Raw genomic sequence first — 16,987 nt, 5'->3', positions numbered from 1 at the left:
TATGACATAATTGACTATAATTACCTACACAACTTATGTTATGTTACTTGTTGCATCTAACAATGTAAATTTATGGTGCAATGTGTGCATGGCTGCTCGAGGTTATTTTGCTATTTGCACCAGAGTTATAGTTGATGTCATTTAGACCAATCTTAATTTTTTGTTAGTCATCATAAGTAATTGAGTAGTGAAGGAGAAATATTATGGAAAGAAATTATGAACAATTTCACACCTTAATTAAATACAATACAAAATCTGACATTTGGTGTGAAATTGATACATTTATTGACAAAACTAAAGAAAATTTCCCCTTTCTACCACCAAATTCAAGAAGATTTGTTGAGTCTTTTGTTGTTTTAACTTTTAAGCATTTTGATTTCCCACATGTATCACGACTAATTACTTCAAAGCACACAAATTGGATGCCCAAGGATATCGTGCATATTATTTGGTTTACATGCTTTAATTTTGACCTTGAATTTTGGTGTGGTGCCATGTTAGATACAACTAACAAACCACCTCCATTAAAAAAAATTTAAAAATAATTAGACTTTGGGTATAAAAAAGAAACTTGGGGTTAGTTATGTACATATTATTAACCCCTTGTTATTTAGAGTATTTTAAGATAATTAATGAGTCATGGCTCCGTAATTTAATGCTTAACTAATTCTAGCTAGGGCTTGCGTGTTTGGTATGGTTGATGTAAAATGGTTGATTGATGAATGGTGAGGAGTGGACTTTAGAGTGAACTCAGAGTCAACTCCCAACTTAAGAAAGTTTTTTTCTTTGAAACTTAGATTAATTATTTTTTACGAAGTATTTAATATAAGAAAATTTGCAAATTACCACCCACAAAATATGCCAATTTCGATATAACCACCCAAAAAAAAAAAAATTTAAAATACCACCCACTAATTTAAAAAAACACTCAGATGACCACCCATTTAGCAATTCCGGTGGAATTTCCGTCAGTGGGCCCCACTTTTTTTATTTTTTCCTTTTTTTTCTGGCTTTCTCACTCTCTCTCCCCGATTTCACTCTTCTTCTTCCTACCTTCTTCTTTTCTTCTTCCCAACCACCACCCCCACCATTGCTCCCTCACCCCAATCTCCCCCACTTTCTCTCTCCTCCATCAAATCTGGGCATTTCGTCAACTTCAAAGCAAGAACAACAAAAACCCCAAATTAATCCAAATCAAATCAAGCAACAAATTAATCCCAACTTAGGGTTCTTAAAATCCCACGATTCAACATCCCCCCATCAAAATCAATCAAAAAAACAACCAAAAATCAATCAAACACCAACCAAAATCAAAATCAGATCCCAAAATTGAATCAAAATCAAAAATCAAAATCAAAATCAAAAATCAATTTCGAGCAAACAAAATTGAAAAACCCCAACAACCACCACGACATCCCCTTCCCCGGCGAACAAACCGTCCCAACCACATCAAATTGCAGCCCGGCATGCGCAGCCACATCAACCCGCTGCCACCAATCAGCACCCCAATTGCAACAATCAGCAGCAACCCAGAATCTTCAGCGGCGTCACATTACAGCAACCTGAATCACCATCGCCACCATTTCGCACATCACAGCCACCATCACCGCTGCAGCAACCACGCCACCGCAACCCAGCTCTGCTTCTCTACTTCACAGCCCGCTCACAGCAAAATCAGGAGATGTGAGGATGAGGAGGAGCAAAAGCAGGAAAGAGAGAGAAATGGGGGCAAGGGGCAACTGGGCAGCAAAGCAAGAGAGAAAATGGGGGAGATTGGGGTGAGGGAGCAATGGTAGGGGTGGTGGTTGGGAAGAAGAAAGGAAAAGGTAGGAAGAAGAAGAGTGAAATCGGGGAGAGAGAGTGAGAAAGCCAGAAAAAAAGGAAAAAAATAAAAAAAAGTGGGCCCACTGACGGAAATTCTACCGGAATTGCTAAATGGGTTGGGTGGTCATCTTAGTGTTTTTTTAAATTAATGGGTGGTATTTTAAAATATTTTTTTTTTTGTGGTTATCTCGAAATTGGCATATTTTGTGGGTGGTAATTTGCAAATTTTTCTTAATATATTGTTCAATTTATATTCATTCGCCATTTTAAAGTGTGAGGTATTTTTAATTATGGATTATGAGTAAAGAATGTTGAATTACTATAGACAGTTAGAATCCTATATACAATTGTCGAAGGTATATTGGGGGTGTATCGTGCGCTTACAACCATAGGTTACTAAAATCGTACTGGAGAATTTCTTATATACAACTGTGCAAGTATGTTGAATTACTCTTAACTTGTGTAATATTAAACCTGACGGTGATTGAATAGATAAGAGTAGTTAAAGTCCAAAATACACCAAAGTTCAAGTCAAAGTTTAATAAAATTGAAAAAATGCACATATTATAGTCGGACTTTCCATGTGCATGAAAATTTCTCACAAAATAGGGTGATAATTATGTTGTTTTCAATCAAAAATGCATTGCTACAAGGATAGTCAAACAATGATGCATACAGAAAAAAAAAAAAAAGATAATTTTTATCATCACTAATAAATATTTTATTAACAAATTTTTATATGTGGTTGGCCACACCGTATAGCCGAGGTTACTTATTCTCGAGTTACTTACAAGTAACTCCTGACCGACTGAGTAACCTAAGCAACCCCTGACCGACTGAATAACCCTTGAATAAGTAACCCCTATAATTAACCCCTGAATAAGTAACCCCCTGGATAAGTAACCCCTGATCGACTGAGTAACTCATGAATAAGTAACTCCTATAAGTAATCCCTGACCGACTAAGTAACCCTGAATAAGTAACCCTTATAAGTAACCCCTAACCGACTGAGTAATTATTGATTAAGTAATCCCTAAATAAGTAATCTCTATAATAACCCCGGCCACACGGTGTGCCCAGCCACATAGAAATAACACCGATTTTATTATCCTATATGCAGCCCTTAAGACAATTTTTGAATTAAACTTACATACTCGAATTTCAATCTTCCATAATATATATTTTAATATGTTTTTTTTAAACCATTAATATGGAACTGTATTGAATAAAGTTACTAGAGGTGAGGATGAAATCAGATTATAAGAGGACACAATTTAAGGAAATTATGTCAAAAAAATAAATTTGTAAGTACTTCGTTTATTAAATTTTCTTACAGTATCATGTACATTAATTGCTACCTACCATAAAATAAAGAAGTAATTGTTGATAGGGAAATTGGAAACACTAATTCAGGCACAAATTGTTGCTTGTTAAAAATGAATATACTTCTCAAATATTCAATTGCAAAATTTGGTAGGTGTGAAGTGTGATATATCTTATATCTAACAGACTCTAGTAGTATTAGGTACAATGAATACGTAGTCCTCGTAGTAAATTATCAATATTTATTATTATGAAAAAGAAATTAAAGTTAAAATTAAAATTAAAATTAAAAGAAGATAAAAGAGCCACGTAATAAATAAATGGAAATTTATATATATAATTGATAAATTGATGATATTGAAAAATAAAATCAAGACGGTTGGGAATTGCCATGTGCCGATGGGGGTCCATGGCTTAAACAGTTGGTAGTTCCATTTCTCTATTACTCATATCATATGCAAGCTACATTAGCTGATTCTATAGTCACATTCATAGGCATCTAATAAGGACATCAAAGAAGAGGTAACAATCGGGTCGTTTATATCAAGTTTAATGTGAATTATACTTAGATTAAAATTGGAGAATCTACAATAGAAAATTTGATTCAAATTACTAGTAAGTCTTTCTAACGATTGCAAGACATCACTTGTTTGAATAAAAATGTACTTATTTTCAATGGCAAAGAATTAAATAAATGGCCTACAAGTAAAACTAACATAGTGAAGCCAAAAGGGAAGTTTATTTAATTTCTTAACATTGAAAATGTTTAACTATGAAAATGTTCTTTATTTATTACGGAGTACATTAACTCTCTAAATGTAAGATGTCAAAAAAAAAAAAAAAAAAAAAAAATATGAACACTCGTTAAAAAGCCCGAACCTAAGCTCTTCTAAGCCCAATACATTCTAAAACATACTAGACCCTTCAATAATAAGGAAAGAGCATACATCAAATATAGTATTGATATACTCCGTAAATTTAATGTCTTTTTTTTTTTTTTGAATAATATTAATTTCTCGGCAGTTGTTCAAGTTGAAACAGTTGCAGGCTAAAAACCTTTGTCATTTTCTGAGTGGTCAATTCCTTTACAACTCTCTTTAGTCGTTACCACATTTGCAATTGCTTCCTTTGCTTGCCCTATATAAAGTAACACTTCTCCCAACTCAAAACATCAAAATTCATTTGCAACACTTAGCCTAATACTCCACTCTTTTTACTTTCCTCCGCCTTTCTTTATTTCTCATTTTTTCCTACAAGAAAAAAATGGCAATTAATCCTACATTCTCAGTTTCTTTGGTTCTCATTTTGATCAATGTTTGCGTACTAGGCGCTTATGCCGGTTACGGTGGTTGGACGGATGCTCATGCCACATTTTACGGTGGAGGTGACGCCTCTGGCACTATGGGTAAGTTCACAACTGCAGAGTATAACATTAGACACGTACACTTACGTGTTTTAAACGTTATACATTTAGCATTTTGCTAATTTGTTAACCAATTAATCATAATTAGTTGTTACATTGTCACACATTATATTTTTAATGGTAATAACAATTATTTTAGAATAGAGGGAGTAGTTTTCGACACATAATTATGTCCCGTGGTGATACATGTCTAATTGTATTATGATGAAAATGCAGGGGGAGCGTGTGGGTATGGAAACTTGTACAGCCAAGGGTACGGGACTAGCACCGCGGCACTAAGTACCGCGTTGTTTAACAATGGATTGAGCTGTGGTTCATGCTATGAACTCCGATGCAATGACGACCCGAGATGGTGTCGCCCTGGTAGCATAATTGTGACTGCCACCAATTTCTGCCCTCCGAACCCTTCTTTGCCTAATAACAATGGTGGATGGTGTAACCCTCCTCTTCAACACTTTGATTTGGCCGAGCCTTCTTTCTTGAGGATTGCCCAATACCGTGCTGGAATTGTCCCTGTTTCCTTCCGAAGGTATATTACTTTAATGTCGTGTTCATTTATTTCCACCTATCAAACGAGATACTTTTTACATCGTCAAAAATTGACACGTACTTGATTTTTCATCACTTTTTGCTCGGTTTCAAATCGAGTAAAAAGTTAACAGTAACTACTCGTATAAAAGTAACATGGAGTACTGTTAACTTGTAAAGTGGATGTTAAAAAAAAAAAAAATGTTGTTTTAGACGTTTTTAAATTGCCGAAGTGCTTAACTAATTAGGTAAATAGACTTTTTATGTTGTAACGTTTTTTTTTTTTGGTACTTACAATTATACGAGTAGTCGAGTAGTACACTAATACGTTACATGGTTGAAAAATTGGCAGGGTACCCTGTGTTAGAAAAGGAGGGATAAGGTTCACAATCAACGGACACTCTTACTTCAACTTAGTCCTAATCACAAACGTTGGTGGTGCGGGCGACGTTCACTCCGTGTCGATTAAGGGTTCGAGGACCGGGTGGCAACCTATGTCAAGGAATTGGGGCCAAAATTGGCAAAGCAATTCTTTACTGAATGGGCAAAGCCTCTCATTCCAAGTTACAGCTAGTGATGGAAGGACTGTTACAAGTAACAATGTTGTTCCTGCTAATTGGCAATTTGGACAAACTTTTGAGGGTGGTCAGTTTTAATTAAATTAGTTAAGTTAATTAAAACATATTGCCTATTTTTCCTATAAAATATTAAATATTTTGAAGAGTGTAAAATTAAAAAAAATTAAAATTTGTAATTATATTTGGAAAGAGGAGAGAGAAATTGATAGGGAAAGGTGGTTGGCCATATTTGTGGCTTGGAGTTGCTGTGGTGCCTAATGTTTGGCACCCGCTAAAGCCCTTTATTTTGTTTTTGGTAATTTTTATTTTTAAGTGAGTAATTAGTTAATTAGATATTTTTATGAAAATATGAATTTTCCAAATAGCTATATTATAAAGCTTTTGGATTATATCATATTCTTCTGTATGTAAAGACTAGAGTGATTGCTCGAGTGTTTTGTACTCTGTAGTAATCTGATTTAGTCAATCAATTATTATGAGAATGATGATTTCAGATTTTGCAATTATGTAGTACTGAGTAATTTGTTGCAATTTTGACTTTTTTTTTTTACTTTATTTCATATACAGTGCAGAGTAATTATTTAGTAACTTATGGTCTTAGGAAGAATTTTACCATGACAGTGCTACACCATCAAAATTAGTTAATCACCGTTTATAACTCAAGCTCGACCTTTTATATACTACGTACATGTACACTATAACAGTGTAACGGTGTAATGGATAGAAGGAAGCAACATGCTTCTCTCTATGGTATGTCCTAACCTTTGAAGAGGTGTTAATTCGAGTATTCGAGTCAGGGTTGATGAGATTTGGATTGAATTGATTTTATTTCAAAGTCATGTTAAATTATTGTCTCTATATGATTTAAAGTCTGAATCGGTTGTTATTCGAATCAAGCCAATCAAGTCAAAATTTAATACCTCGGACCTTTGCCCTTATATATACGAGTAGTGATATAAAGGAAGGCATGGTGCTTGTATGTAAATCTGCCTAAAAAAAAAAAGTTGGAAATCTTAGTTAAGAATCTTAAGATAAGCTTTCAAAAAGGGCACTTAACACTTTTTATTTCATTTTATTTTTATTTTTCACTTTGTTAACTGTTTGAAAATGTGAAGGGTATTAGAAAGCATCATCCATGTGCGGATGTGCCTAAGAACTTAAAGAAAACAAAAGAGCAAACATAAAGAAAATGACCCAAGCAAAGAAATACTTGAAAGGTGTAAGGATTGAAAGAGTGGTTAGTGGTTAGTTGGTTACTACTTATCCAAGTTATTGTGCTAAGTGAGCTTATTACTTTTTTTTTTTTCGAAGGACAGTGAGCGTATTACATAACAAAGTCGTAAGCAAGACTCTTTTCTATTTATTTTAGACTTTATTATTATTTTTTTTTTATTATTTTTTTTCAACATTGGAAATACGTAGTAGTTATTTTTTTTAATTATTATTTTTTTAGAAAGACGGAAAGACACTTTATTAAACTAAATTAAGGTCCGCCAAAGTCTGAAAATTTTGGGGGAAATAACCCATACAAATTCACTCAGTCTTATACATTAGGGAGTATCGTTAGTTTTTGCAAACTGATTTCATTTTTTTTTATATTATTAAAGAAAAGAGCTGGGTGGTATTCCGTTGTAGGTGGAGGAGGTGGAGGCGGTGGTGTTTCAGAGTCCTTACCCTTGGGGTGAAACCGAAATCAATGAAGTGAAAAAAGAGCAGAAGCTTGAAGTAGGCGTAAAGAAGATCCCAAATAAAAACAAAAACTCTTAGAAAAAAGTAAAAAAAAAAATTGAGATCTAAAACCTAAGCTGTAATACCATGTTAGATTTCGAGAAAACTCTTCAAATTGGAGTGTGTACCATTAATCAATATATATAGAGTTTTACAAGACTAGTCCTAATCCTGTTAGGAAACTTAGTACGATAAGGATACAAAAAATATACAAATATTATCCTAATTTACGACAAATATTATCATAAATATAATATCTATACCATACATATTAAAACGTTTAATTACATAATGGGTTTTGAAAAACTTCTGATGTTCAAAACATAATAACTATATACAGGGTGTTTGGCACGTGAAATTGGGGGATTAGTGGATTAGAGGGTGAAACTGAGATTTGAGAATAGAACTCCCTCCATTTTTTTTTTATTTGCATCACTTGGGATTGCACGGAGTTTTAGGAGAGTAATATATTATTTTGAATGAGTGAATAAATTATTATAGTAAAAGTAAGATGGGACCATGAAAGAGAAAGTATGTGAAAGAGGATAGATATTTTTATTATTTAAGTGGCGACTATGGAAGAGAGAGAAATGATAATATAAAATTACCAAATATAGAAGCGATGCATTTAAAGAAAAAATACCCATAAAAAAAAAGTGATACAAATAAAAAAAAACGAAGGGAGTACTACGTTTGGATGGGATGAAGTAGATAAGGAATAAACAATAATTTACAAATATACCCTTACAAACATAATTATTTTCTTCATTAATGACAATTTGGTCATTTACTAATTTTTTCTATTCCCTTATAATACTTGCCCCTAGGTATTATTTTCGTGAAATAAAGGGCTCCTATTCTCATTCCCCTTTGCCCATGCCACCCCATCACTCCCACCTATCAAATCAGAAAAATAAAATTTATAAGTCTGATGTAATAAATTACAAAATCGGGATAATACGGTCATTTAAGCTAATAAATGAGGGATAATTTTATCATTTCACTTAATAAATGAAGGTTAGATTTGTTATTTCATTATTTTTTTTAAAAAACCAGAGGTTCCTCTTGTCAAACATGAACACGGAAAGTAATCATAAATAATAATTAATCGTATGTTTTCAAATTTCAAACTAATTTTATTATTAAAATATCATTTGTCATGAAAATAAAACTTTGAACTTATTTAAAAGAATTTTAATTTGACGGAAAAGTTTTACTTCGATGTAAAAAAAAATTAAGTAATTTATTCCTTTATCATAAATGCAATAAGTTATGAGATTATTTAAACTTAAATTATACTAAGGGGTCGGGGTGTTTGGTTTGGTAAGCGACTGAGCGGGAATATGAAATGAGATTGAATGGGGGTTTTAATTCTATTTTTAACATAATCCTATGTTTGTTAGCTAAAAATGAGATTAAAAGTTAAGGGGAATGAAATGGGAATAAAATGTTTATATCTCGATGAAAATAATCCATGGTGGGTAGTATTTAGGGGTGGGATAGGAATTGGAAATTAAAATGACAGTATTGCCATTATGAAAATAAATAAGAAAAAATGTTAGTAATAGTATTTCTACAAATTCCCTATACATTCCCATTTACTGCCAAACAATTGCAAGTCAGTGATATATTTTTATGAATATCCAACAACTAATTCTCAATCCCTATCCTAGTCTTTAATCAGCTAATCTTGATTCCCTTATACCAAACGCTAATCATACCATCATTATGTTTCTAAACGCCAAACATAAGTATGTTAAACATACCTTCCCTATATTTTTATAACTCATATTTTACTAACATTAGGAAAATGATGTAACTTTTAGAGTTCACAATTTTTTCAAACAAACAAATGCTATAAAGTTTTATTCATTTTATCGCGTACTTTATATTTATTTTTTAAAATTATTTTCTATGCTAAGGGTAAGATGGATTAACAATGTCGCATGACAAAGTTACAGCAATAATACTCCGCATAAATTTTATCAATGAAATTTTGACCTAGTGCTTAACACTGAGAACGTGCGTGTGTAAAATAGAAAAATAGATTCAAATCCCGTCATTTGCATTATTGATTTATTTCCCCTGTGGCTTAGACCAGTAAAACAATCCAAAATGTCAATTAATTGTTATAACTTTTGGAAAACTTTAAATAGACCATACAAAATAAGTAACCAAATTCCATGACCATATTGTACCAAGTGGCTCCTTAAAAATCCAACAAAAGAAAATAAAAATTAAAGATATTGTTCTTTAATTTGAACTCCAAAAATATCAAGCTCAATCAAATTCATTCATGATAATCATAGTTACAAGGCTTTAATCGTGTATATATATTGAAACTGATTGAAAATCTTGGCTGTTAATGCCAATTAATTCAGTTTCTATCAGGCAAAATAAGCTTTTTGAAAATAAAACAAGAAAAAGAACACCTTAGCTTGCCTAAGCATCTATCTAATGTTCAAGGAGTAAGTTGACAAGAATTTTTGCGGGAGGCAATATACACCACGGCAATTATAAGCTATTGTATCCGTCCGTGTTTAATTGTGACATTCGTAATTTAGCATGAAATACTTATGAGGCAAGTCTGGCAACTTAATTTGGACGTAGATAAAATCAACTCGAGTTCTCCTTTTAAATATTATCGATTCCTTGTTATCAATTGTTAATTAAATTGATTTTATTTTTTTAGAATTGACCACCCTCATAAGACGTGCCAAATTGCCAATTAGCAGGAGCAACATCGTAGCTAGTGATTGTTCTCCCGTCACTAGCCGTAACTTGGAAAGAGAGGCTTTGGCCGTCGAGATAACCATTGCTTTGCCAATTTTGACCCCAATTCCTAGACATGGGTTGCCACCCGGTCTTTGAACCCTTGATTGAAACCGCATGCACGTCACCGGCTCCGGCTACATTGGTGATTAGGACCAAGTTGAAGTAGGAATGTCCATTGATTGTGAATCTTATTCCTCCTGTTCTCACGCAAGGTACCCTGTCAAAGTGTTTAGTTAGAGGGTAAGCAACACAAATTCAAAGGTAGGCCATAAGTTCTTACCCTTATTTATTTATTTATTTTTATTTAATGTTATAATTAAACTAATTTACTAAATTGGTTATCTTATACTTTTAAAAGCATCACAAACTCTTAATTAAGGCAGTTGTACAGTAATTAATATAAGATGAGTGTAATTTGTAAAATTACGGTAAAAATGTTAAATTTACAAAGATTAGTCAAAACACGTTAACAATTAAACTGATACTTAAACCTTAACATAATACGTGATATCACAATAAAATTAGTGTACACCCGAAAATCACAAAAGATTTCGTACAAGCATCTTCTAATAATTAAGCTAATAACCGTCTTACCGAACAATTGTTGTAATTACAACCAACTTTGATTAAGAGCGTAGGGCCGGAAATGAAGTGTTCACGTGCGACTTTTCAAAAACGTACTCTTGTATTATCTTGTTGTCTTTTTCACTTCAATTATTTCATTACTTCGTATTTCTCAGATTTTCTTTGTCAAATGAAATAAGACAATTTCACATGAACGTATTCTTAACAAGACATTTTAACAAAGAATTACAATAATTAGCAAAATTATCAAAAATTAGCCAACATGTAGTACAGGAAACTATAATTTGTAATCATGCACTAATGGTCTATGTATAAAAACCTCTATATATAATACGAGGAAATTCCTATGAAAACGTTAGTTAAATATGATATATACGAAGTATTTAGTTACTTTGTATAATAAATTACTTGTGTAATAGTTGGTCATAAAATTACCTTCGGAAAGAAACGGGAACAATTCCAGCGCGATATTGGGCAATTTTCAAGAAAGATGGTTCAGCCAAATCAAAGTGTTGAAGAGGGGGATTGCACCATCCACCATTATCATTAGATAAGGCATAATTTGGGGGGCAAAAATTGGTAGCTGTCACAATAATGCTCCCTGGAAGACACCATTTCGGGTCTCCGTTACATGTAAGTTCGTAGCACGAGCCACAACTCAATCCACTGTTGAATAGCGCGGTACTTAGGGCAGCCGTGCTAGTCCCGTACCCTTGGCTGTACAAGTTTCCATATCCACAAGCTCCCCCTACATATTCCAATATAATGAATAAAATAATGAACTAGTAAAAAAATGACACGTTAGTCTTCAAAACATATGGTGTGTACTGTTCCTATTTTGCAATTTTATACAAAACATACGGCGTGTTTCTTAGGCAGTTTTGAGTTAATAGAAATTCGAAAACTATTAAAATCTAAAAATTGAAGACAACAACCAATAAGTTAACTTTCAACTAACTTAACTCATGATAAATGGCGATGGAATCAATTTGTTCGTAAAGAGCCCTAATTATATTTCTTTCTTTAAGTTTTTTGTTTCACTTTCTATATATATAACCTTTTTTTGGTATTGTAGTGGATGTAGAGTAATGACCAATAAAACTAACGATGGATAATGGACTAATTGACTGAAAATTAAACCACCAGTATGTACTAAGTATTAATTAGGTAAAATGTAGCATTCTAATTAGATAATATTAGGCTTACCCATTGTGCCGGATGCGTCCTCTCCGCCATAAAAAGTAGCATGACCTAAGTCTGCGAAAACGCCATAAAGCGATAATAGATTAATCAAAATGAAGGAAAGTAAAGTAGCAGATAATGTTGACGGGATTGTCATTATGTCGTTGTTAATGACAAAATTAGCTTTAATGGTAGACTAGCTAGGGATTAGAAACAAAGTAGGGGATGAATTAAGTGATGATTGGTAGTACATTATCGAGTAAGGTATGATTTATATAGGCATTAGGTAGGGTTATGTATAGTATGAGCAAATTAAAGTTGTCTATAAATGATAATGACTATCTTAGCTTGCAATGCCTCAATATGACTAATTAAATTAAATTCAATGACATAATATTTGATTTAGGTAGGCCAATATCACGTATTTGAGTACTTAATGAATGCACATGGTAGGACTTCTCAATTGCTTAAGTAAATTGGTCCCATCTCCACATGCACTTCTAAATCATGGTTGATGATCAAGGTATTATGTTTTGTGTTTAATTGGTTATTTTATTATCCTTACAATTTTACAATAATAATAATAATAATAATAATTATTATTATTATTATTATTATTATTATTATTGGTGTCATAGATTATCTATTTGTTTCAATAAAAATATTTTCTTTTTTCAATTAGGATTAAACTAAGGTCTAATAGAGGACTGTTAAGAATTTTATACTACTTTTTTTTTTCCCTACTCACCTACTATTCATTGGGTCAAAAAAAAAAAAAAAAAAAAAACACTTTGAATAGGCGGTAAATTGCTACTTAAGTGCAAATCTAAAACTATCATTTGTGACCTTATTAGGATTGTTTCAATGTGTATCCAAATATCAAGTTTTTATAAGTTACCTTAGTACGTAATTAAAGATATAGTTGATCAAACATACATGTTGAAGACCTCATAAAATGTAAGTGAGTATGTAGAACAAAAAAGGACGAAGGGAGTATGTAACTGGAGAATTTTCAATTAATATAGAAGAATAGGGAAAATGAACAACTGATGAAAAAAATAAATAACATGGATTACCCCACATGTTATTACCAATTGGTTTTATACAATTATACAAAGATTTTTGAAGATCAAATTCAATTAGGCTTTGTTTTCTCCACTTTATAGTATTATTACTTAATCAAGCCATATCATATTAGAGTAGAATAATTTAATTAGGCCAGTATACAAATCTAGAAAATTAATTCAGACAAAATTATACCGAAAACGATTGAGAACAATATAAATTTAAATCTAACCAAATCCAAAATATTATTCAGATCATAGTAAACCAAACTCTCGGAAAAATTATAAACTTAACAATTTAGAGAAGATCAAACCAAAAAAAAAAAAAAACCCTTAATGAGGTGAATTTCATAGTCTAACATACCTTCCATATGATTCATTTTGTGGATGATTTTCTTATTGGGATATTTCTATGGTGAATCTCTGTTAAAGATACGAACTATCAAAATGTGTTTATTTTTATTTATTACAATGATAGGTAAAAAGTATTAAAAACCCTTCAGTGAGTTGTACACCTAACACAAAAAATATCCCTTTAAATAAAGATTAACTAGAAACTTACTTAAAAGGTTGAAGGAATTGGAAAATAACATACTCTACTTTACATGAAGTTGAAAGTTCATTGAGTTGATGACCTCTATATTTCATCCTAGAGGTGATCAAGATGGTCCAATCCTGCCTAATTTTGGGCGGACTTTGAACATAAGGGTGCAACTTGAACTTCTAAATTTTTTTGACGGGCTATAATTAAGCATTTATAATATTTTTAGTTATGCTTTTACAATAACATGACTATCGTATTATTGTTGCAAGATGTTTTGATCTTTTGCAGGTCTTTCAATCAGACATGTTTAAATTAGTTTATTTCACATTTTCAAGATACTAGAAGAGGATTCGTGTGTGTTGCCGCTGCCGACTAATAGTATTCTTTACTTGATTTTCTCTTTCAATTACGGTTTGGAATGGTTTTTATATGGCATCCTAAGCAGATTCTTATGATAGTTTTCATGTGTGTTTTTTTAATGAGTCATTCTATTAGCGTTCAACACAAAAACACACAAAAATAAAGAGATAAGAAGAAGTCAGCTGAACTGAAAGATTTTCGTATTACCTTGATAAAAAATTCATACTACAGGATGTAAAACAGAGTTACAACGCTTGCTAAAATCAAGATGTTGCGAGTAAAAAAGAACCGATGTTTTTGCCCATTAAAATCAGGCAACAAAAACATCATTCCTTATAAAGACTCCCAAAATTAAAAAAAAAAAACACAAGAGCCTATGTATCTATTTATAAATAAAATGGCCTTTAGCGGGTGCTAATATAGGCACCACAGCAAAAATATTGACCATAATCTATTTAAGGGGAAAAAAACTCCTCTTAATTCTAAAATTCTCTTCCTAATTTCTTGAAGAAAATTTTCTTAGGAAATAATTTCATTTCCTTAAAATTTTTGTTGGTTTTTTCTTTTTTGTAATTAGAATTGTCCTCCTTCAAAAGTTTGACCAAATTGCCAATTGCCAGGAACAATGTTGTTACTAGTAATAGTCCTTCCATCACTAGAAGTAACTTGGAATGAGAGGCTTTGCCCATTGAGGTTAGCATTGCTTTGCCAATTTTGTCCCCAGTTCCTTGACATTGCTTGCCACCCGGTTTTCGAACCCTTGATCGACACCGAGTGGACGTCACCGGCACCGGCAACATTAGTGATTAGGACCAAGTTGAAGTAGGAGTGTCCATTGATTGTGAACCTTATTCCTCCCTTTCTTACACAGGGTACCCTGAAAATTCATAGCATACCATATTAGACTACTAGAATTATATACCCCAAGAAACAATTGGCTTAAATAACCCTTTATGAAATTATTTAAATACCAAATATGACCCTATCTAAGAGACTTGTCATTTAAAAAAAACAACAATAAAAATTAGTTTTAATCAGTAAAAAATTATTTTGCCCGTAAAAAATATTTACAAGTAATTAATGAATTTGTTTTAAGTCATTTGATAACAACGACCGATTAATATATATAAAAGTTCATTTAAAATCTAATGAAGAAAAAAGGGCCTAAGTGTCATGACTTTTCTTTTCCAATTTTTTGTTTTCTTTTTACAAGAATGTCCCTAGTCCCTACTTGCATCCAAAATTCAACTTAACCATATGACTGTAGCTTCCTTTTCAAAAAACATTTAACAATTTAACACCTATCAATTGAAAATATTAAAGAAAAATACTTTCGCATTATTAACATTTTCTCTAATTCTTTTTGTTTTACCCACTTAGATTTAATTTATCTCACGAAAAGATTCTAATTAAGACGAACAATAACATTAGAGAGAATAGCGAGTACATAAGGGGAAAAAAAAAATTGTACCTTCTAAATGAAACGGGGACAATTCCTGCACGATATTGAGCAATTTTCAAGTAAGAAGGCTCAGCCAAATCAAAATGTTGTAGAGGAGGGTTGCACCATCCACCATTATCATTAGACAATGCATAGTTTGGTGGGCAAAAATTGGTAGCAGTCACTATAATGCTTCCTGCTATGCACCATTTTGGGTCGTCATTGCATTTTAGTTCGTAGCAAGCTCCACAACTCATTCCACTGTTAAACAACGCGGTACTTAGTGCCGCCGTGCTGGTCCCGTACCCTTGGCTGTACAAGTTTCCATACCCACATGCTCCCCCTGCATTTTCGTTACGCTAACTAATTAGATAATTATAAACATAAACTACGTACTCCTTCTGTCCCAAATTAATTATTGTTGTAGTAAAACTATATATAGTGAGTACAGTCTACATTTATTTATTATTTCACTACTTAGTTACGGAGTACTTAACTATCGCATGTCATATTGTACTGGTTTTACAATATTACTTGTTTTTATAGTAACACTAATTTATTTGTCAGTTTTGGTAACCAGTGGACTAGTGGAGTGACTAATAACTTCTTAATATGTGTACATAACCATAAAAGTCAATTTGCGACAATGTGACAATTAATTCTGAACAACAACATTGGTTATGAGTGTTGGTAAGGAATTTGTGTACATGACTATGTAACAAAATGCTAAAGGTATAATGTTTAGACAGTATATATGTGAACCTACCCATTGTACCAGAGGCGTCACCTCCACCGTAAAATGTAGCATGGGCATTTGTCCAACCGCCATCACCGTAGACACCGCAAAGGCATAGATTAATGACAAAGACGAAAAGGGTTGAGGCCAACATGGTAGGAGAAGCCATATATTCTTAGAGAACAAGAGTTTTAATTTTGGGAGGGAGAGGGAAAAAGAGAAGGGAGAGTTTGAAAGAAAAATGACTAGAAAGCTATTTGCTTTGTGGTAAGGGAATGGTAAAAGGTTTTACTTATATAGAATCCTCAAGGCTATAGGTTATGTGGGGTAGTGATTAACTAACCTATTACAAAATGACAAAATCACCATTAATTAATGAATTAATTGATTAAAAAATAGCACCAACTTAAATTGAGGAAAAATAGTAAAGGGGTAAATTAAATACCTAAATTGAAGAGTAAGCCAACCCATAAAATATAAAAAATTTCATGTGATATAGTAGTATAGTAATCTTGATTAGTTTATGATTTAGTTTAGTTAAGAAAAGGGATTTGTTTTAGCAAGGTTGAATCTTGCACATGGAAGTTGTCCCAAGTAGACTTACCAGGCCAAACTGCTTAACGTCAGATTTCTGGTCCAGGGTCCTACTTGCACATGCACTTTGTAATTTGTAAACTGTCTCTATTGTTTTTTTCCTCTCTTTTTAATTTTCTTTTTTGTGTTATTTGTTAAAGAATCAAAAATTTCAAAAGAATTAATCTATAGATAAAGGTTCAATTTGAAATTTGATTGTTCAATTTGTAATTTGATGATGATGATGATGATGATTATTATTATTATTATTATTATTATTATTATTATTATTATTATTATTATTTTTTTTTTATTATTATTTT

The 16,987-nt window shown here is 32.2% G+C and overlaps 3 protein-coding genes across 3 annotated transcripts; 1 reads left to right on the top strand and 2 right to left on the bottom strand.

Annotated features, from left to right (window-relative positions):
• Positions 1-4,304: 4,304 nt before the first annotated feature.
• Positions 4,305-6,182, top strand: LOC110704466 (expansin-A4-like). The gene is made up of 3 exons (XM_021882250.1): positions 4,305-4,552; positions 4,787-5,099; positions 5,451-6,182. The coding sequence occupies exons 1-3, from the start codon at positions 4,411-4,413 to the stop codon at positions 5,752-5,754; spliced, it is 759 nt and encodes a 252-aa protein (XP_021737942.1). The 5' UTR covers positions 4,305-4,410; the 3' UTR covers positions 5,755-6,182.
• A 3,528-nt stretch (positions 6,183-9,710) lies between these two features.
• Positions 9,711-12,238, bottom strand: LOC110704465 (expansin-A8-like). The gene is made up of 3 exons (XM_021882249.1): positions 11,971-12,238; positions 11,200-11,512; positions 9,711-10,396 (listed from the first exon to the last, which is right to left on the bottom strand). The coding sequence occupies exons 1-3, from the start codon at positions 12,101-12,103 to the stop codon at positions 10,093-10,095; spliced, it is 750 nt and encodes a 249-aa protein (XP_021737941.1). The 5' UTR covers positions 12,104-12,238; the 3' UTR covers positions 9,711-10,092.
• Positions 12,239-14,109: 1,871 nt separating this feature from the next.
• On the bottom strand, positions 14,110-16,371 carry LOC110704464 (expansin-A8-like). Its single transcript, XM_021882248.1, has 3 exons — positions 16,122-16,371; positions 15,386-15,698; positions 14,110-14,791 (listed from the first exon to the last, which is right to left on the bottom strand). Exons 1-3 carry the CDS (start codon positions 16,258-16,260, stop codon positions 14,488-14,490), a joined length of 756 nt encoding a protein of 251 aa, XP_021737940.1. The 5' UTR covers positions 16,261-16,371; the 3' UTR covers positions 14,110-14,487.
• Positions 16,372-16,987: the final 616 nt, after the last annotated feature.

Source organism: Chenopodium quinoa, unplaced genomic scaffold (genome assembly GCF_001683475.1).
Source record: "Chenopodium quinoa cultivar QQ74 unplaced genomic scaffold, ASM168347v1, whole genome shotgun sequence".
Lineage (NCBI taxonomy): Eukaryota > Viridiplantae > Streptophyta > Magnoliopsida > Caryophyllales > Amaranthaceae > Chenopodium > Chenopodium quinoa.
Note: the sequence above shows the minus strand (reverse complement) of the source record. Positions and strands in the feature narration are given on the sequence as shown.

What these genes read in the sequence shown, in the direction of transcription:
- LOC110704466 (XM_021882250.1), top strand. Translation starts at nt 4,411, where the DNA reads ATGGCAATTAATCCTACATTCTCAGTTTCTTTGGTTCTCATTTTGATC. An exon ending in TGACGCCTCTGGCACTATGG is followed by an intron (nt 4,553 to 4,786) that starts GTAAGTTCACAA and finishes ATGAAAATGCAG; the next exon opens with GGGGAGCGTGTGGGTATGGA. An exon ending in GTCCCTGTTTCCTTCCGAAG is followed by an intron (nt 5,100 to 5,450) that starts GTATATTACTTT and finishes AAAAATTGGCAG; the next exon opens with GGTACCCTGTGTTAGAAAAG.
- LOC110704465 (XM_021882249.1), bottom strand. Translation starts at nt 12,103, where the DNA reads ATGACAATCCCGTCAACATTATCTGCTACTTTACTTTCCTTCATTTTG. An exon ending in GGACGCATCCGGCACAATGG is followed by an intron (nt 11,513 to 11,970) that starts GTAAGCCTAATA and finishes TGGAATATGTAG; the next exon opens with GGGGAGCTTGTGGATATGGA. An exon ending in GTTCCCGTTTCTTTCCGAAG is followed by an intron (nt 10,397 to 11,199) that starts GTAATTTTATGA and finishes ACACTTTGACAG; the next exon opens with GGTACCTTGCGTGAGAACAG.
- LOC110704464 (XM_021882248.1), bottom strand. Translation starts at nt 16,260, where the DNA reads ATGGCTTCTCCTACCATGTTGGCCTCAACCCTTTTCGTCTTTGTCATT. An exon ending in TGACGCCTCTGGTACAATGG is followed by an intron (nt 15,699 to 16,121) that starts GTAGGTTCACAT and finishes ACGAAAATGCAG; the next exon opens with GGGGAGCATGTGGGTATGGA. An exon ending in GTCCCCGTTTCATTTAGAAG is followed by an intron (nt 14,792 to 15,385) that starts GTACAATTTTTT and finishes ATGAATTTTCAG; the next exon opens with GGTACCCTGTGTAAGAAAGG.